The 21,961-nt window shown below is 39.6% G+C and overlaps 1 protein-coding gene across 2 annotated transcripts; it reads right to left on the reverse strand.

Annotated features, from left to right (window-relative positions):
- Window positions 1-888: 888 nt before the first annotated feature.
- LOC124869875 (CTD small phosphatase-like protein) lies at window positions 889-20,092 on the reverse strand. 2 transcript variants are annotated; one of them, XM_047368078.1, is made up of 8 exons: window positions 19,464-20,092; window positions 12,388-12,539; window positions 12,179-12,211; window positions 6,563-6,664; window positions 6,034-6,090; window positions 5,641-5,733; window positions 4,973-5,158; window positions 889-3,611 (listed from the first exon to the last, which is right to left on the reverse strand). In XM_047368078.1, the coding sequence occupies exons 1-8, from the start codon at window positions 19,537-19,539 to the stop codon at window positions 3,486-3,488; spliced, it is 825 nt and encodes a 274-aa protein (XP_047224034.1). In that variant the 5' UTR covers window positions 19,540-20,092; the 3' UTR covers window positions 889-3,485. The 2 variants fall into 2 exon arrangements, with proteins under 2 accessions (XP_047224034.1, XP_047224033.1); XM_047368077.1 differs by lacking the exon at window positions 12,179-12,211 and having other exon boundaries at window positions 19,464-20,091.
- Window positions 20,093-21,961: the final 1,869 nt, after the last annotated feature.

Raw genomic sequence — 21,961 nt, forward strand, 5'->3', positions numbered from 1 at the left:
AACACCCAATGTGAATTGGTTTGGATAAAACTATCTCAACTAAGCATTAATAAGAGAAAAAATTTTCCTCCATTAGATTTAAAAAATAAGTTTTGCTATACCTTGGTTCCTCCTTTCCTTAAGATGCTTTTTTACAGAAGCAAACATTTCCGCCCCCCCCCAGTAAAGACATTTTGAAAACTGCATAGTGATGTAAAAGACTGATTACCAGCCTCACAGACGCTTAGTGGCAGTTGTTGCTGCTAAGGTTGCCACGTTATCAGCTGTAGTCTAAAATTACAATTTCACATTGGACCAGACTGGTTTGGAAATTTCTTTCCCCCAAAATGAATAAAAATCATCATCAGTCAGTCAGTCATTTTCTACCGCTTATTCCATAGTGGGTCGCGGGGGAGCTGGTGCCTAACTCCAGCAGTCTATGGGCGAGAGGCAGGGTACACCCTGGATAGGTCGCCAGTCCATCGCAGGGCAACACACAAACAACCAAGCACACACTCATTCATACACCTAAGGGATATTTAGAGTGACCAATTAACCTAACAGGCATGTCTTTGGAGTGTGGGAGGAAGCCGGAGTACCCGGTGAGAACCCACGCATGCACGGGGAGAACATGCAAACTCCATGCAGAAAGACCCCAGGCTGGGAATCGAACCAAGGACCTTCTTGCTGCAAGGCAACAGTGCTACCAACACCGTGCATCATTTAAAAACTTAATATTTTCTAAGGTTATCTTTCACATTTTATTTTGTTTGATTTAAAACATTTGAGTGTGGAGGGAAAAAAAGCAAAACATGAAGAAATCTGTAAGGTGACAAAAACGTTTTCAGAGTCCTGTATGTATCAAAATAGGTGTTAGTGGAAGAAAAAAATACAGATGTGACAAATGTATAGTTTCAATGAAGCCTTTATTAAGGAAAAAAAAAGAAATGATGCTCAGAATGACAAATACTGCCAAAACTCAATGTCAACAAAAACCAGCGTGTTTCTTAAAGAACAAAAAACAAGTGAACATCCTGATCCAACAAAACCACTGTGACTTAAAATCAAGAGTTTTAGAACTTTGGTGTTAATACAAACTGACCATTGTGATTATAAGTGAAATGATACATGGTGGAAAAAGTGTAAGGAAACAGACACAGAAATTCATCCCCTGGGGGGGGCCAAAAGGCTAAAGAAAAGGACATAACAAATCTGAAAGAGAAAAAAATGAACAAATAACTAAAAAAAGATGGGTTATATGTTATTTTTATACCAAATACTGACAAGATGTAGGTAGAAAAATATTACAATGAAACATTTTTAGATAAATAATCAGTGAGAGGTGGAGAGGAGTAGAAGCAATGCTTCATATAAAAAGAGCATCGCATTGAAATCATCACGACCTGAACGCTCGCTACCAACACAAATGCAGAACACAGAAAGATCAGATGATCAGGTTTTCCTTTTTCCTGAAAGAGCAGTGACCTTTAAAATACAAACAAATAGGAACTTGTGAAGTAGTGTAGCCTTCTCATAAAATACCATGATCCATTAAACCAAGAAACAGAGCCCAAACAGTTTTGTTGGGGACTCAGCTGAACCACATGTGATCCACATATGTAGCTCAGCCTTTTCCACACCCTAATAAAACACCACAGATGCAACAGCAGCCTTGTAAATGTAACATTTGAAATCGAGGAGGAAGAATTGCTTTCGTGTCTCCAAAAGCATTAAGGCATCAATGCCAAAGAGGTTCTTCACAGTCCCTTTTCAGTTTCAGTGCCCTGGTAGCGTTTCATTTACAGATGGACCCTTACTGCTAGATGGGCCAGGACTGAGGACCCCACTGTGGGCTTGGAAGGCATCCTTTTCACGTTCTACCTCAACGAAAGCTGGTAAACATGGCGACAAAAGTTGACTTGTTCACTGGAATCAATCCTTGCAACATTCAAACTGTTTCAGCGCTTGAAATCTGATAAAAATGCTGTTTTCTTTTTTTATAAAAAAAAAAAAAAAAAGTTGTCTTTTATCAAATCTGAAAACACGAATCAGAGTTGCAGTTAAACTTCTACTGCCTAGATTTGTCAAGTGCTCTTAGAAACACAAAATGAAGCAGGACGAAAAAAAAAAAAAAGTTATTGCCATGGTAGCTAATGTTGCAGCATTCGGTTTTGCTGGGCTCCTCTCAAACATAGGCACTGAGGTGAAGAAGAGTTTCTTTAAAAAAGAAAAAGTCTGGGAGGATAAACATCAAATATGGTCTTCATTGGTTTTTCACCAAGGCTGGATAAGGGCAGGCCATGAACGCACAGAAATCAGAATCGTGTGATTTTAACACCAAACTCCTAAAGATACTCGAGTCAGGAGAACAGTGAAAATAAAACATGGGACTTGACCATTTAGCTGCAAAAACCCCAGACCCTTTCAAAAACAAGCACACATGAAGAGCTAGCCATCCAATAATCATGACAGAACAGATCATCTCATCACAAAAAAACTATAATGCTATATTTAGTTATGGTTTAACAGACTTAACTCAAATTCTGGCAGATATGAAGCCTTTTAAAGTATTTCCTCATTTGGCAAATAATAAAAAGCAACATGGGAAATAATGAAAGAGAAATGAATGAATGGCACAGTTTTATCTGAGCTTTCAGATCAAAAATAAGAAAAAAACTTGCAGGTGGGGCTTGATATTCATAGCTGCAAGCGCACTCGTTTGCCTAAAACATAACAACTAGCTCTACAAAAAATGAAAGCTGAAAGAAACAAAGTCACACCTATATAATGGCACAAGCACACAGGAAAACAAACAGAAAAGTACTATGGGACAAATACCCAACGGCTGATGATCAAAAAACAGGAAGTAAAAGTTCAGATAGAGATACTTTTGTGTCCACTTTAAAGCATTTCTGTGAAGTACTCTGGAAATATGCCATGTAGAAAAGAGCTTCCCATATAAACAACAGTCACACAAGGCACTTCATTTAGTAAGAAAAGAGTCACAGTCCTTTCTACAACCAGAAACTGCCTGCATAGCAACAATATGAGGACAAAATAGTTTCCGGGCTTTTGTGTGGTACCACAAAAGGAGCTTAAGATGGAAAGTTGATTTTCTTTCTTTTTTTTTGCCTTTTGCTTTTGGTTTAAAAATTAGCACTTTACTGAACAGTAAAAGTTTGCCGATTTGAAAATAAAAAGCAGAGTTCATTCCTCTTAGTATTTTGTCCCTGTTAACTAAGGATGCTCTGTACACTTTCTGGTGTGGTTTCTGTGAGACACAGTAATCCTGGGATAATAAGGGTTTTTTTGTTTTTCTGATGGCACTCAGAAGGCAGCCAGCCACCAGGAGGAGGGGACCCAAAGACATGGTTACACAGAGGTTTCCACAGTGAGCCTATCCCCTGGAGTCATCGTCCAGAGGCTGGAGATGATGGGCTGCAGAGAGGGACAGAGATCGACAGAGAGGAGCCTGGAGAGCACAGGCTGAGCTGCGGCGTGTCCTGCTACCTGCTTCTGAGATTTTGCAGGACTCCGTAAACTTCGTCTTCTTTGCTGAGTCCCTCAAAAAAAGGCAGCAGGTCCAGGAGTTCTGTGTCATTCATATCGTCAAACCAGGATTGAACTGGGACCTGAGGGAACAAGAAACAATGTTAGCAGTCAGCTTAAGGTGTGATTCATAAAGTAACAGAAAGGTCAACACTGCGGCTTGCAACGGCATTTAAACACACCTGCAGGCAATGTATTTTACTTGGACTTTATGTGACAGACCAACACAAAGTGGTGCATAACAGTGGAGTAGAAGGAAAAGTATATTTGTTTTACAAATAAAGATCTCTCCTCAGGACAATACTTTATAAAATCAACTTTTGCTGCCATTGAACCGCAAGTCTGTGAGTATGGCTCACTCACATTTAGAGACAGACTTGTACATTCTTTATTACAAAATAGCTCAAGCTTAGTCACAGTCGATGGAAAGCATAGATAAGCAGTAATTTTCAAGTCCTGCCACACAGTCCTAACTGGATTTATGTCTGGACTTTGACTGGGCCATTTTAACACATGAATATACTCTGATCTGAAGCGTTGGCTGTATGTTTACGGTCCTGTCGGAAGGTGAAACTCCACCTGCGTCTCAAGTCATCTGCAGCCTAGGTTTTCATCCACGATTGCCATGTATGTAGCCCCATCCATTGTTTCCTAAACTCTGAGAAGCTACCTCGTTTGGCAGCTGAGGAAAAATATTCCCGCAGCATGATACTGCCAACGTCATGTTTCACCATGGAGAAGGTGTGTTCCAAGAAATGTGCAATCTTTACACCACACACAGCAGTTTATATGTAGGCCAAAACGTCATCTGACCAGAGCACTTTTACCTACATTAGTGTTTCCCCTAGGGGACTGTGGGCCGCCTTTTTATTAACAATCCCACTGACCCCAACCGACCTGAATAGATTAGGTACTATCGGAAAAGGAGCATAACAAACCTCTAAGGTCTTCACAGAACAGCTGGACCTATACTTGCAGGGATGCATTGCTATGTAAAATTGGCCCAATATTGATATTAATATTGCTGTCATGGCTGATATTGCTTCTCTGCTTCAGTTTAAACACCTCACATTCCTGTGCTGCATCACTATCGTTGTCACACGACCAAACAAATACCACATGGTCAACCCCCTCCCAAACCACATACGCAACATGATGGAAATAAACATGGGTTGTTAATATTGGCCCAGTTTTACTTATGGGACGTGTACTGATAGGTAAAAAAATGACTAATATCGTCTGATACCGATATTAATATATCGTACATCTCCAACATTAAGATGACACACAGATGACCTACATTTACTTATTAGGTCACTTCTGAAGGCAAAAAACATGTTCAAACCATATACCAAATAATTCACAAGCACTGCGTTATTTTCTGATGCCATGCAAGTATAACATATTAGTAAAGAACTAAATCTATGAAAAAGCAAGAACTTACAGCATTTTCTGGATGGAAAATATAAGAGGCAGGTGAATTGTCAACAATAATAACATTGTTGAGGTCTCGCCCCAGTCGGCTGAGGTCTTTAACGTAGTTCCCTCTGTGAAACACGCAGGATTCTCTGAAGAGCCGCGCACGGAAAACACCCCACTGGTCCAGCAGGTCTGCCACAGGGTCCGCATACTGTCCGACCACACACAGAAATACGTTACGTTGTTATAAAGCTTACAACAATACACAGACATTTTATTGCTTTTTTTTTATGTAGAGCACATTGACACGTTTCAAGCCACAGTTTTAAGCAAAACAACTTGCAAAAACTATATGAAGTACTATTATTTCAAAGGAATAAAAGCATGGTATCCTCAATAACTATTTATTAGGCAAGGAGGATGTCAGCAAATGCTACTCTAGGCCACAAAAGCACAAAAAGTGATTCCTAGTCCTTTACTCAGCATGTGCAATAGCTCTTAAAGCAATAATAGGCATGTTACTGCATTATTTATCTCTTATCAAAACTTACCAATATATTATTGGAAAAGATACATAAAAAGAAGGACAACAAATCAAACAACATGAGAAGACCGAAACAGCACAATAAAAATGAAGTGTCATTAGCAAACAGGCCGAGTCAGAACAGAAACGGTTACTCCATCTTTACACACCTTGGCAAGACTGGCTGTGAAGAGCACACATTCAAACAACTCTCCCATCTTCTGAAGAAACTCATCCACATGGGGCCTTTTCAGCACATACACCTGAACCAGAAACAAAACATCCCGTTAAAAACAAACACTCAACCTTCCTGCATTTTCATTATGGGATTTCAGTAACAGCATCAAGTTAGCGTAACTTTACTGCTCAGTAGAAACCACATCACTGTCTCTTGCACTCTGCCCATTGGCTGACACCCAGTGCAAGTAATCATGAATAGGCCAACCAGGATACACACAGCCTATCCTGGATTACTTGAACTGGATACCAGTCAGTCTCTCCAGGATCTTCACACAGGAAACAAACTGGTCTAGGTGACAACAGTGTTTGGGTATGTACAATACCTGATGAACGGTACCATCGATCTCCACCGGTACAATAAAATCAGCGTTACTGATGGGCTGCAGACACAAACAACACAATGCATTTATTTTTTCAGAACAGTACCTACGTTGAACAGCAGAGGTCCTGCTTGTGTCACTTTATAAAAGTCCTATAGCTGGTTGTTTCTGTTGTTAACCTTTGTGGTAATTCAGCAGCTCAAACAATAAAGATGTTATCATAAGACTAAATGGACATAGAGAGGAAAACTGCTGTTAAAACGATGGGATGAACTGTAACTGTAATACTGTACAAACTGTAATAAATACAAAGCCACTAATGTAATATTGTTTACATAAACCACACATAATAAACACAACTTTAACATTCAGCATATTCTTGCCTGAGCTTTGATTAATGAGACAAAGGTAATTACTCATCCTTATTATCATTTAAAAGACAAAGAATAAACAGTCACCAGAAATCAATTTACTGGCAACAAACGAACAGCAATCAGAACAACAGTCCACCTCCGTTTCAGGCTCTTCTTACCTTAAATGAGCTGTGCACCAGAGTTTCATCCAAGTCTATCACCACACACTTTTTACCATCGTCAGATATTTTCATCTCTGGTAGGAGGTATTTGGCTGGCGGCTGCAGAGAGGAAGAGGCAGGTGATGTCAAAGAAACGAGAGAGAAACTCAGCATTAAGACCAGCGACATGCAGGAAAGCTCCCAAACATATTGTGTTAGAAAGGCGCATTTTCAGGGGCAACAAGGAAACTCAATTTAAGCCAAGTCCACAATTATGCATAAAACTGGCTGAAAGCTTTAAAATGACAATCACTTAAATCCCTCATCAGTGGACGTTTTTCTGCTAAACCCAAACATCCCAGCTTATCCAAGTGTTTGTAGAGATGCAATCAAGGTTAGACCCAGGAACAGACTTTCAGGTTTATTTCAAGGCATTTATTAACTACTGAACCCAGAGTTAAAAGTCCATTGAAGCAAATTATATCTAATTAGACATTAGGTATATAAGAAAATCATTACAGTTCCGTGGGGTTCTAAAAAATAGAATTAGGATCTAGGATTTAATATAAAAACTTGCTAAAAATGAAACTGAAATAAGGGCATTGTGCTGCTTTAATGCATCTTCTTTAGATGCTGGAGAACATGAGAAACAACTTGGGTCACCTTTTGTAGCTGGAGAGCATATGGACTATATAGATTATCAAGTACACTTCCAGTCTAAAGTTTTAGAACCACTTTTTCATTTAATGGTTTTCTTTATGTCTATGACTAGTTACATTGTACGTAGATTCTCAATGAAGGCATCAAAACAGTGAATGAACACATTTAGAATTATGTAGTAAACCAATAATTGTAAAAGTAAATGTTATATTTTAGATTCCTTAAAGTAGCCGCCCTTTGCTGTGATGACTGAAATACAGGTCCTTCTCAAAAAATTAGCATATTGTGATAAAGTTCATTATTTTCCATAATGTCATGATGAAAATTTAACATTCATATATTTTAGATTCATTGCACACTAACTGAAATATTTCAGGTCTTTTATTGTCTTAATACGGATGATTTTGGCATACAGCTCATGAAAACCCAAAATTCCTATCTCACAAAATTAGCATATCATTAAAAGTATCTCTAAACGAGCTATGAACCTAATCATCTGAATCAACGAGTTAACTCTAAACACCTGCAAAAGATTCCTGAGGCCTTTAAAACTCCCAGCCTGGTTCATCACTCAAAACCCCAATCATGGGTAAGACTGCCGACCTGACTGCTGTCCAGAAGGCCACTATCGACACCCTCAAGCAAGAGGGTAAGACACAGAAAGACATTTCTGAACGAATAGGCTGTTCCCAGAGTGCTGTATCAAGGCACCTCAGTGGGAAGTCTGTGGGAAGGAAAAAGTGTGGCAGAAAACGCTGCACAACGAGAAGAGGTGACCGGACCCTGAGGAAGATTGTGGAGAAGGGCCGATTCCAGACCTCGGGGGACCTGCGGAAGCAGTGGACTGAGTCTGGAGTAGAAACATCCAGAGCCACCGTGCACAGGCGTGTGCAGGAAATGGGCTACAGGTGCCGCATTCCCCAGGTCAAGCCACTTTTGAACCAGAAACAGCAGCAGAAGCGCCTGACCTGGGCTACAGAGAAGCAGCACTGGACTGTTGCTCAGTGGTCCAAAGTACTTTTTTCGGATGAAAGCAAATTCTGCATGTCATTCGGAAATCAAGGTGCCAGAGTCTGGAGGAAGACTGGGGAGAAGGAAATGCCAAAATGCCAGAAGTCCAGTGTCAAGTACCCACAGTCAGTGATGGTCTGGGGTGCCGTGTCAGCTGCTGGTGTTGGTCCACTGTGTTTTATCAAGGACAGGGTCAATGCAGCTAGCTATCAGGAGATTTTGGAGCACTTCATGCTTCCATCTGCTGAAAAGCTTTATGGAGATGAAGATTTCATTTTTCAGCACGACCTGGCACCTGCTCACAGTGCCAAAACCTCTGGTAAATGGTTTACTGACCATGGTATCACTGTGCTCAATTGGCCTGCCAACTCTCCTGACCTGAACCCCATAGAGAATCTGTGGGATATTGTGAAGAGAACGTTGAGAAACTCAAGACCCAACACTCTGGATGAGCTAAAGGCCGCTATCGAAGCATCCTGGGCCTCCATAAGACCTCAGCAGTGCCACAGGCTGATTGCCTCCATGCCACGCCGCATTGAAGCAGTCATTTCTGCAAAAGGATTCCCGACCAAGTATTGAGTGCATAACTGTACATGATTATTTGAAGGTTGACGTTTTTTGTATTAAAAACACTTTTCTTTTATTGGTCGGATGAAATATGCTAATTTTGTGAGATAGGAATTTTGGGTTTTCATGAGCTGTATGCCAAAATCATCCGTATTAAGACAATAAAAGACCTGAAATATTTCAGTTAGTGTGCAATGAATCTAAAATATATGAATGTTACATTTTCATCATGACATTATGGAAAATAATGAACTTTATCACAATATGCTAATATTTTGAGAAGGACCTGTAGTAACCTTTGACCTTCTCTCAATGAACATCTAGGAAGTTCTTTCAAAGCTCTCTGGAAAACTATTTGAGGTGACCACCTCATGAAGCTCATGGAGAGAACGCCAAGAGATCAAAGAGTTCATCAAAGCAAAGGGTGGCTATTTGGAAAAATCTAAAATCTAAAAATGTTTGGAGGCATTTTACACTTTCTGTTTACTGCATCATTCCATATATGTTCATTCAGTTTTGTTGCCTTTGGTAAGAATCTACAATGTAAATAGTCATGAAAATAAAGAGACCCATTAGGTGAAAAAGTGTATCTAAAACATTTGACCAGTAGTGTATTTACCCAAAACTATTCACACTACTGGCAGATTATGATTTTATATTAGTTTAATTCAAGCAAGAACAGCAAATGAGACAGGCATATTTCACCAGATGAAAGGAGTATCACTTCTGGAAATAATAATGAGTTTGTATTTATATTTGGTTAAAAATGACATGTTGAAAGTATTTGTGTCGTTGCGTTATCAGTGGAAATATGTGTTTTTCAGCAATCAACCCCTTCTTATAATAGCTGAGCCGCTTTTTGCATGTTTCCACTGACATTTTGATGAGTTATCTTTGGTGATAAGCTCTTTGCTGTTGGAAGGTCTCCGTGCTTTCACCCTAATCTCTAGATTCTCTATCAGTTTTAAGTCAGGGCTCGGGCCGGGCCGCTCCAAACCTTATTGCTACTAGTCAGAAGAAATATTTTGATAGATTATTTTAAAAGTACATCTGACAGGAATATGAATAATTTTAGGAGTAACTGTAGAAACAACTACATATTCAGAGGTTTCTACAGACTGAAGCATCCCTAAAAAGATGGGATGAACAGATGAGCTCTGCGGCGTCACATCTGGGAAGGAGCAAAACTCTTCCTTAGGCATGGAATGGTTTCCTGTATCAAGATGTAGTGAGGTTTAAAACGTATGGTTTCAAAATGAGCAAAATGTTTAAGAGCTTTTAAGGAGAGGCCAGAGAAAGTGTCAGGAGTGACTAGAGTTTTCTTCAGCTGGATAGAGCATAGAGTAATGCCCCCACCTGTTGCTGCCAGCTGGCTGAGAGAATTTCTCTACACTTTCCCTTGTTTACAAGAAAGACAAATTCAAACGTTTCGAAATATTTCTGGCCATAAAAACACAGATTGTCATAATGTGGGAACTAAGCTGTTTCTGTTATCCTGCTTTCTGTGGTGTGAATTTGCCGCGGTTGAGTCTTTTTTTTTTTTCCCAACTCAAATTTAGCTCGTCTGTGTTGATGGATTTGGAAAGGATACACTAAGCTGCGAAGTGTTGGAAAAGGTGTTGCTATGTACTAAAAGTACCAGATCCAACAGTCACATACACTGTAGGTGTTGCGTCAAATCTACTAGTATTGGCCGTGCCTCAGCTCTAGTAGCAGAGAAAATGTCTCTCACTGAACACTTAAATTGGGTCGGATTATATTGCTTCAAAAGAACAAGCATAAGATTCTTTGGACAGATAAAAGATCTTTGACGGGTGGTAGACGTATATGTTAAACCAACTGCTCTACACTGACCGTAGGTCATAACAGTGGCGTATGAGAGTAGCTGAGTCAGTCACCGATGAGTAACTCAGCTGGTCGCAGGTAAGCAGATTACAGCTAAGTCCTGCTTTAAGTAAGGGGATCAATTAATTTGAGCTTAAGTGAGATCACAAGCCAATAAATGAAGTGATGGGGTTTATTTTTTCCCTCAACTTAATTTATTAGCAGCTCAATAAAGGAATTGATCAAATGTAAACTTCTGAAGTGAGTTGCTTAAACAGTTTAATGCTTTAATAATTTAGTAGAGGGATTAATTTGAGAGCGAACAAACCACAAAGAGTCAATCTGGTATTTCTGGTGTCTTGCAAAGACGTTCACACCTCCTCACATTTTCGACATTAAAACTCAAAATTAACGTATTCCATCACGACTCTATTAGATAGGCCAACACAAAGTAGTGCATAATTGCGAAGTGAAATAAAAATGACACTTGCTTTTCATAATCAGTCAGATTGGATCAGTGAACAGCAATTTTGAAATCTTGCCACAGACTCTTCATTGGACTTAGGTCTGGAATCTGACAGAGCCATTCAGATGACAATACCTTGACCTAAACCACTCCACTGAAGCTCTGGCTGTGTGTTTACGGTCGTTGACCTGCGGGAAGGTGAACCCCCGCCCCAGTCTCAATACTTTTACAGCCTCTTAACTTTCCTACCAGGACTGTTGTGTATTTGGCTGCTTCTCGTCTACTCTGACCAGCTTCTCTGTTCCTGCTAAAGAAAAGCTTCCCAACAGCATGATGCTGCCACCACCATGTTTCACTGTAGGAACGTTGTGTTTGGGGTTATGTGGATTGTGAGTTTTCTGCCACATACACGTTTTGCATGGAAACAAAATTGTTACATTTATGTCATCTGGGAAGAGGACCTTCATGCACACATTTGCTGTGTCCTTTAAAGGACTTGTGGCGAACTGCAAGCTGGACTATGCTGGCTTTCTTTTATGCCATGTCTATCATAAAGATCAGATTTGTGGAGCCCACTAATACTTGTCCTGTCAACAGATCCTCCCAGTTGTGGATCTTTTCAGCTCCTTAAGAGCTACCATGGCCTTCTTGAATGCTGCATTGAATAATGCTCTCCCTGCCCAGCCTGTCAGTTGAGGTGGACACCCAATGTCTTAGCCGCTTGGCAGTTGTGCTATACCCTTTTCATTTTGAAATGATGGATTGAACAGAGCTTGGTGAGAATTTTATCATTTTTCTTCCACTTCACAATTATGCACTACTTTGTGTTTCTCTATTGCATTAAATTCCAGGAAAAAAACACAAGATTTGTGGTAGTAACATGATAAAATGTGGAAAGATTTAAAAGGGATATGAACATTTTTGCAAGTGCTCAGCAGTGTAGTATAATAGGTGCACACACTCTTCACACATCCTATGATATAATCAGCTGAAAATTAAGTAACTTAAAAGAACAGAGTGAAAGCTCTCTGAGGAGCCCACACAGAGAGGATGCACCAACCCACCCAGCCTGCATGCAAGGGGGAAAAAATACTCGCAATACATACAGTAGGGACAGGGCTGACCTGGACCTGGTCACACTACAACACAGGAGAAAATAACACACAGACAAAAACCAAGGTAAGGGTTAGGAAAACACACAAAAACACAACAGAAAAAGGTCCCAGTATCAAACACCAACAAAGACACTATTCACAATAGATGAAATAAACTTATATAGTAAGATTTGGTTGGTGCAACAATGATGGTACTCTACCTTGGGAGGCGATCCGTTCTCCTCAACGGGTGGAGGCAGGGAGCTGCTGTTGGTGGCTGGTGGCTCCACATTGTAGTTGCGAAAGCAACAAAAGAATGTGCTGAATATGCTTCGACTCCTCTGCTTCTTCAGGCTGCTGTTTGACTGGGATGCTGTCAAACATAACAGGAGCAGATACAGGAAAAGAGGGTGAACATCTAGAAAGTCTATCACCGAAAAGCCACAAGCTGAGGCAGGAAATCAGAGAAGAAACCAGGCAAGCTTTTCCTAGCCAATACCGCTTGTCAGTTTAAAGTAGATGAGCTCTGACTCGCTGATTCCAGCTTTTTTCCAAAAGACACACAAGAGCCTTTACCAGAACTTTTATCTGATTTGTATTCCAACTCAGAAATGTTGAATCAAACTACATCTTGCTGGTTGATGCATTTATAGACCAAAGTTCTTAGCCTTCAATTAACAATGAAGACTTTTCAGTATTGACCTGCATATCACAAACCAGAGCTGAACAAGGGAACATCGGCCCACTGACTGGGACATCTCTACCAAACAGTATTTACATTTAATCATTTGTGTGAAGGAATATTCATTGATAGAATAACTAGAGAGGAACCTATGGATTATAATCAATTAAGTGGACCACTTTGGTCTGAGACACACTCAACAATAGCCTCAACAGTGTGACTACAGTGCATTCAAGCTGGTTTTGGAGACTACCTCTGCAGGAGCCACTGATCAGAAAATAACTTGCCTTGCTGGATGACCTCATCACTCAAGCGCCGTGACAGTTCAGAGCATGCTCTACTCCAATTGCTAATCGCCTCTCATTCCTGGACCACGAAGTATGGTCTAAATTAGACGCTGAGCCTTTATTAATAGGGACGACTTAGAAGCTGCACAATCCTCTCTCTTGTTTTTTCTGAAGTAGCGTCTATCACCTGATTGGCCTAGATTCTTCATTTTTAAAACTTGCTCAAGTTTCCCTGCCGTTTGAGCTGGCAGGTGAGTGACTGAAGCAGCCTGAGCATGCAGAGGGAGAGGAGGAGGAGGTGAAGCGAGGCTCTCAGACCCCACACAGCCTATACATGGCTGCATTCCACTCCAACCATTAAACCCCCCAGATCACCCCAGCAGAATGCAGCTAAAGGCCAGTGCAGAGCAAAAATCTTTACGTCAATCTTTACACTTTGGACTCCTGAACCTAAACAAATAAAATAGGAAACATCAGTCCAAGAAGAAAAATAAAGGTTTGCACACAACCCATTGAGACAGCAAAACAGAATTATTTCTTACACAATTTTAGATAAATAGAACAGTACCAGCTGTCCTTAAAACCATTGTGTTTCCTTAAAACAGGCTTGAGAGGATTTCTTACAGCAGTATTTTGTGAATAAAATACTCCTGTACACGCAGAGTACACCAGCATGTCAGTTCCTTGTAACGCTTTCTAAACTCTCAGTTCTGTCATTTCTTACGGCTTCGAGTAAAGTTAATTACAGCCTTTCGAGCAAGAACATGCTGGGTATGTAGGCCGTCTTATCAGTGGCTCACGTTCCTTCACTAAAAGAAAACCTAAATGTATGGATTTATCAACAAGGATGTAGAGTGCTGTGAAACAGTAGTGGTCTCTTACAGACTTCTGTTGTTTTTGTTCTTTTTAGTTTCACTAATCAAACCCAGGCCTTATCAAATCTTTTAAACAGCACCTCGCCGACAACTTGAAGTACGCTAAAAGATCTCAATAAGCAACACATCATGTTCCAATCTAAGCCCTGCCCTCCCAATCTAAAGGATATGCCCAATGACTAAGGCACTGGGAATCCAGGGAACCAGAATGAGAGCTATAATCCACCAAGATGAGATGGAACAGATATTCCAGGTGTTATGAACTAGCACTTTAGATGCCAATGTAATATTTGGCCAGTTGGATACAGTCTCATGGTAGCAGATGCTCACACTGGACATAAATGACATCACCCAAAATGCTAAAGGTCACAGAGGGATGGAAGCACAGAAGAGAAGGAGAAAATAGGCATATATCACAACTGATGTTGTTATCCCAATATTTAACAGTAATATCGCAAATGCTAGATATTCTAAAATTGTGCGGCATCCCAGGAGGGGGCCAGTCTGCCAACATTACTCCAAGAGAGCATCGAGGAATCATCCAGGAGGTCACGGAAGAACCCATAACATCTGAAGCACTGCAGACCTCGCCTCATTTAAAGGGTTAGTTCAGGTTTGTCTGAAAAGAGGTAATGTGAAGCCATTATCAGTAATAGTTACTTTACCTGTGACAGATGTCATGCTACCGTGATCTTGTTGGAAAAGTGAATAAATCCTTGGAACGGTGGAAACTAACAAGGAAGTCAGATGTAAACTGTATCAGATGATTGTAAGTCTTCCGGGATCATTCCTAAACAACGATAAGGCCTGTAGAGCTCAGAAACTAACCATCTTCAACGCTGTCGCACAACTGACAGCCTGAAACAAAGTGTAAAAATTTACTCCATTTTTGACGGAGCTAGATCGAACTGACAAGTCACAGCTGATCTGATGATTCAGCCAAACTCAACCGACAAAATGTCATATAGAAACATGGACGTTGTTTTGCTGAACAAAACAGACCCAAATCTAACGTTGTGCAAACATAACCTCTTCTCCCAATATGAAGAATTTTAGTTTGAAAATATTCAGTTTGTTACAATCTGACTTTGTACGTCAGACTAGCTGTCAGCTTCCACCACTACGAGGGTTTACTTACTTTCCAACAAGCTCACTGTGATAACACATTTTTCTACAGGTAAAAGAACTATTACTGACAATAACGTCCCAGAACCTCACTTAAAAAATAACCCTTTAAGTTCATGATTGAACAACAAGAAAAAGACTCAGGTCATCTTAGCTGTCATATTCAAATCTGTCTGATGGTCTGAAACATTGACGTATGAAAGCAAAAGCAGACCAGATTTGTAAGGGAGAAGAAACCATTCACAGCACTATAACCTAACACATATGTACTAACAAACCTAAAGCAGAAAGCACACTCAGTTAAGCTTGTGTATTATTTCCAGATAATGAAATGTTGACCCCAACCACCAACTAACATCAAAGCAACAAGCTAATTTATAAACACCTAAACGTATTTCTTGTGAGATTTTTAAGGTCATCTTTAAAGTCATGTTTTGAAATTCAGTCAGCACAAAATCTTTGCTTTAGTTAAATTAAAGCAGAAAAGACAATACAAATAACCTGGCCATACTGAGCTTTGTTTGAAAATAAAAATAACCCCACCAGCGACGAGGGTTGTATTTATCCGACTGGACTTTGTCTCAACTCTCTGCAAAGTAAAACTGGGACAGGGAGGCAGCTGTCATCTTCCAGTGACTCACCACTATAGTATTCATTCATCCACAGCCCATCTGAATCCCACAGGATGACTGGACCACAATGTAAGAATGAGTCTGCAGAAGATCATTCATCTGCTATCTATGTAGAGCCATACGTCTTAAATAGGAAGACAAGTCCTAAACAAATAAAAAGAAGACCACAACTAAAAGTTTGCAGTCCTTAGTTACAGCTGGGTAGATAGCATTTAGTGACTGTCTTTCTTACTATGTGGAGCTCTGAACTAATCACATATCCATCAAACCCTAATTCAAATAACATCATACGCTTACTCACTAGAGGGTGGGCGATATTTTATTGTGAGAAGGACAACAGTGACGACAAAAAGGTAAAATCTACAAACACAAATACTGCTTGAAAAAAAAAAAAAATCCCTTTTTTACAACATGCTTCTTCAGGACACCAGTGACATAAACAAGTGTGATCTGTATCACTGAACTGCACACAGTAACCATTTAATCCTAATTTAATCCTAATTTTGAATTTATTGATATTTACTGGTGCTCTCATGAAACCAACAGTGGAGAAAATAGTCAAGATTTTTCTGATAATACATTGAGTTTTGGGGGAAACATCGTTAATTGGAATTCATCATTGTCACCATAAACCATAAAATGTTTTAATAAGAAGACATTTTTCATGATAAATGCCAGTCCCTACTACTAGCATACAACTGGGCTCAATATTTTTGCACGATAAAAAAAAGCCAACCAATTTGCCCTTGTTACTAATACTATTCAATGTGTAGGCAGGTCATACAGGCTGCAACTAACAATTATTATGATAATCGATTAATCAGACAGCAAAAGGTGCTTAATAGCAGGTTTATTTTACAGAATTTGAACCAGGTGAAGCTAAAGCGATGCCACTGGAGTCCTGGTTAGAGCATATTTACAGAAAAAGAAAGTTTTTCATCTTAAATGCAGAAGGTATATATTTTTGTTACAATTTTGGCCTAATTATGGCTCTGAGTGGATTGTTCTTTGAGCATGTTTGAGAGCTTGTATACTCCAGTTAACGATTACTAAATTAGTAATTAGACAATTATTTCAATAATCGATTAATCCGATGAATTGTTTCAGACCTATAGGCCACTGCTTGGCAGTCACGCTAGTGGGACTGATAGACACATGCCGAGATATTAGAAGCAAAGGTGGTCAGTTTTTGTCTTGACATTTACGAACTCGTTCCAAGTAATGGAAGAGCACCATTTACACAAAAGGAGCGATCAACCCTATGTGTCGATTTAGTGTTACAGACAGTGGATTAAGCTATAAAAAAAATTCCCTGGATTGGGTGAAAACCCAAATATGTCATGGAACATTGTCCTATTAAGTCAAATTGCAATTTAAGCAAATGTCAAAATCAAGATTACTATAGTACAAATACATACATGCAAATCCTATCAGTTTATTATGGGAACTTAACTCCATGGAGAGAAGGCTGGAAGACTGATTGCCAAAATAAATAAAGGAAGCTGGAAAGGTAGAACTGCTTAACGTTGTCCCATGATTTAACTGCCTCTAGCTTTACAGACTCTTTGGTGCTGCAATGCACAACTGTGAATTCAAACTGTCTGTGTTGTACTGCGATGGCTCCTGGATCAATTCGGCCCTTTGAACCCCAGTGCATTTCCTTTAATAGTTACATATTATTAATGAATTATGAAAATACTTAAATCTCACGTATAATTTGATTCTACATTTTTTTCCAATGTTTTTATTCTGCACTCTGTTACCATTGGTTGTGTTTCTTGGTCATTGCTGACCTCTATGAAAAATGACAGATTATGACCCCCAATGAAACCAAAATTACTGAAAAACCTTTAGGTAGTAGGTACAAATTATTGGAGTCACATATCCACATTTCTTTACAGCAAACTTTAAGCAGATTGTAGGAAATTAATTAAGTTAGGGTGAGTACAAGCTGCCCGCTGTCAGACAGCTCTGGAGAAAACAACAACAAGTTAAATATTTGAACATTTATCATATAATCAACCAATATGAAGAGACTAATACTCTTCCCTTGGAAAAAAGCAGAGTCTCCCAATACTGCCTTTGATTTTCTGGGGTTACACATTTAAACCCTAACTTCATACATCAGTATAATAACTGCATCTAAAGCTGAGCAGCACCCTCAATTTACTAGGCTGTTTATCACTGTATTATGAAGTGAGATGTAGATATTGTTTAAGGCGAAGCTAAATCCCATCTGCAATGTTAATCTCCTTAGAGTCTCACATACCTCCTATCATCATCTCTGATGATGCCCACACATGTCCCAGTCAAACAGTCTCCATCTCCGTTACTGAAGGATGCATTTGTACCCTCTGAGGAAAATAGACTGTTGTGCTCCAGATGACTTCAGTTCTCCCATTACTAAAGATCTGATGAGATGGTAACATAAGCTACTGACCCACACCTCACAAACCAGGGTGATATCCGGCTTTATGCATAGTAAGTATATGACCATAAGCGCAGATTATTGTTGGGTTGTACTGACAGAAAATAATACATTTACTTTTTATATGTAAAAAAGCACCAAGTTAATTGTCTGTATAGTTCACTGGATGATGGGAAAACTACTAATGATAAGACTGTTTCACCTTAGAGTACAAAGAAAGGAATATGCCAAGCGTAAACTTGAAGTGTGTTCATGGCAGAGTCCTGCCATGTCCTGTTTTATGCAGCAAAATGCAATGATTTTCAACATTAGATTTACTACAATATTTTTATACTTTTCCAGACTCAAATGTTTGTTTTTTCAGTCAGTTTTTGTAGGCTAATCCTAATTTCCCAGTACACACTGGGCATTTAATGTATATTCACAATAGGTGCGTGGATTTTTTTTTCTCTATCCTCCAAAGAGGAAAAAAGTGTTGAAAGCTGAATTACAAAAATCAATAAAACCAAACCACAGGGTTTGTTTCTTTAAATGAAACAGAAGCTTTTTTTCCCCTAAGGGCTATAACAAAAAAGAGAAATATAATGTCCTGCAGGTTCGTTGTTAGACACAGTAGTTTCAATCAACCAGAAAAGAAATTCCCCAAAATAACGGGAATTTTTAATTCCAATTCATCCATTTAATGAATAGGGAAACATATATAATAATCCAGAATGTCCTGTATGTGATTACAGATCACTGATCACAGCCAATGAAGTGAACATTTGCCAATTTTAATCTCTCGCTGACTGATAGATACATCTCTAATTTCAGGCGCCAAGCTAAAAACAAAATCCATTTGACTCTGAAAGTCACCTATAATAACTGTTACCTCTAAGAAACATCATCATCATCAGAGCTCATCTGTCGGATAAAGTGGTCCAGTTAATGCGGGTCTGATACACTTAGATGAAGCGTTTATTAATCCATCATCGCTACGTAAAGCTTGTGAAGTCTCACACCGCCAAAGCTCAGCATTCACTTTGACGTGGACCGCTATTCAAATTTTGACCAACTTTTAAAGTAGAAAAAAGCCCGTCAAAGCTTTCTTTTTACCCAACAAGCACTAAAAGTGAAGCTTAACCAGTTTGCTAACCTCCCCGGGGGTTGCTATCTGAACTTGTTGCATACATAAATACTGTGCGTGCAGCTGTTTTGATAGGGACTGTCAGCGCAAATAAAAGTAGTTAGCCACCTAGCATTATTATAATTAGTTGAGTTCTCCTTACCTTTTTCTTGGTTAAAAGATATTATTTCCTCCTCCTTCGGGTTGGAAACTTGAGTTATGATGGACATGTGGTCCATTGAGGCGGGTGTTTATTCCTGTTTCGTGTTGCAACAATGTTATTCGTGATAACGCGCTTGCTTCGTTTGCTAGCTCCACTAAGCTAGCAGTTTACGCTGAAGGCGAGCAGCTTGGCCACAAAGCCAGGAAACTGTCTGAGGCGAAGCGTTGTGGCAGAGGTGGGAGCCAGCCAGCTAGCGCGGTGCTGACTGGAGGCTGTCATCTATGACTGTCTAAAAATATATATCGTTTTAAGCAAGTGCTTATCAGCAGCTGTCCCAAAAAATAAAACCCGACCTTAAACTGCAAACTTAAGTTAAGTCGGCAAGCAGCTTGGGTTAGCCAGTTAGCTTCGATTATCCAATGCGAGGCCGTGTCTGGAGCAGCGCTGAAAACACTCGGAAGCCCGTTCGGGGAATTGCTGCGGTCCAAAAAATAAGCATTAATTACAAGTTGCTCGGCGTCTAAAGAGGGATGCACTTTTTAAGCAACCTTTCACATCTGGTGGCCCGACATTCCCTGTGCAACATGGAGGCTTTACGTATTACGACTTCCATCTGAAGCGGGGGCGTTCAGAGTGGGAGGGGGCGGTTTGTTTCTATGATGGATCCTCTCCAGCAGGCAGCTCAAACTCGCCGCAACACATTACTCAATCCATGCAGCTGGCTGAACGCTGCTTTCCTCTCCTGTACCATCAAACGCAAAACATTGTGAAATTCTAATAACTTGCCGTGTTTAAAACAAGCTCAAACAGAATAGACTTTATTTAACCGTAAAAACTAAAAAGAGACTGAATACACATTATGTCACAGGTCAAAGATTACACTCTCTCACACACAGAGCATCTAGTTTAGTTATATTCTATATATAACATTTGGTGCGTGTTTTTACAACGTTTCAGGATTTCTGAAAAATCTGGAGCGCCATCTAGAGTTTAAATTACGGAAATGCGTTTGAGATTATTGTATTTGTAGGCTTCTAAAATACTTGTTGGGTATCGCAGCAGAACTCCCCATGATCTTTTTTACGTTTTGTCAGACAGCAACCACAACCTTCAACTTGTGGTGTTCGTTTCTATTCAGCCCTCTTCCCTGTAATAACCAGAAAGACATTTCTGTTTCAACATACACCTTCAGAAGTCTAAAAATGAGTAAAAAGAATCTTCTGTGATTTAATATTATCATAAATACAGCTATCCTATGAAGGCCTTAGATGTTTGGCAGAGAACGGTACTGAACCACAATACAGGAATAGAGTTTAAAGCACAGCAAGTTTTGAAAACAATATTCCAAGCATTTAACAGAGCACCATCAGCTGCAAATTAAAAGAGTAAATCCCAGCTGCAAGCCTAGCAAGACGTGGTTGTCCACTAAAACTGACAGGGTGGAAAAGAAGAGCATTAATCAGAGAGGCAATTTAGCAAATAGGCCCCATGATAAACACAAGAGGAGCTGCAGAGATTCACAGCTCAGGTGGTGAAGTAGTCATGCACTCCAGATACCTTTATGGTTAAAGTAGGAGGAAGAGCCTCGTTGTTGAAAGAAATCAAAGCCATGAGAAGTTTGTAGTTTGCTACGAGCCATTAAGTGGACACAGAAACCTGTGGAAGAATGTGATCTGGTCAGCTGAGATTGAAATGTAACTTTTTGGATTACATGCAAAATACTAATACTGCTTGTTACCCTAAATGCATAGAATCCACAATGGCAAATATTGCTGGCACCATCATACTGTGAGGATGCCTTCCTTCAGTAAGGATGGGGAAGCTGGTAAGAGTTGATGGGAAGTCAGGTGAAGCTACATACAAGTTAATTCTGGAGGAAACCCTGCTTGAGATTTCAAAAGACTTGAGACAGGGGATGGACGATTACCTTCCAACAAGACAATTACTCTAAACTTATAGCTAGAGCTACAATAGAATGGTTTAGATCAAAACATGTTGATTTGCTAGAATGGCCTAGTCAAAGTCCAGACCTAAATTCATTTGAGAATCGTTGGCAAGACTTAAAGCATTGTATTTACAGCAGCCTTGGAGCTGTCACTGCAGCAAAAGATTAATCCACAAGATAATGACTCAGGAGAGCTGGACAGAAATGCAAGCCACACTTATCAGATTTTTATTTATGAAAGTTATTTGAAAACTATGAATTCACTTCCTTCCACTTAACACTTACAGTACACTCTACTTTGTTTTAATCCATCGCATAAAATTTCAAATAAAATACATTAAACTTTGTGGTTGCAACGAGAGAAAATGCTGAAAAGATTAAGAAGAGCTGAGTAAGAGATAGGAATTGGAAAAAGATAGTTTTTGTTTAAATGACATCTTTACTGTGCTTAAAGGTTATGTACGCTCAAATTTTATACTTGAAATATGGTGGTTCTCATTAAGTTTCTATCTTCTGATTTCGATCCAGATTTTTTTTATTTAGGTTATAATGG

The sequence above is a fragment of the Girardinichthys multiradiatus genome, chromosome 6, assembly GCF_021462225.1.
Source record: "Girardinichthys multiradiatus isolate DD_20200921_A chromosome 6, DD_fGirMul_XY1, whole genome shotgun sequence".
Classification (NCBI taxonomy): Eukaryota; Metazoa; Chordata; class Actinopteri; order Cyprinodontiformes; family Goodeidae; genus Girardinichthys; species Girardinichthys multiradiatus.

Coding starts and splice junctions, on each gene's coding strand:
- LOC124869875 (XM_047368078.1), bottom strand. CDS start 19,539: ATGGACCACATGTCCATCATAACTCAAGTTTCCAACCCGAAGGAGGAG. Junction 12,212..12,387: donor AGAACGGATCGCCTCCCAAG/GTAGAGTACCAT, acceptor CCTGTGTTGTAG/TGTGACCAGGTCCAGGTCAG. Junction 5,734..6,033: donor TCGATGGTACCGTTCATCAG/GTATTGTACATA, acceptor TTTCTGGTTCAG/GTGTATGTGCTGAAAAGGCC.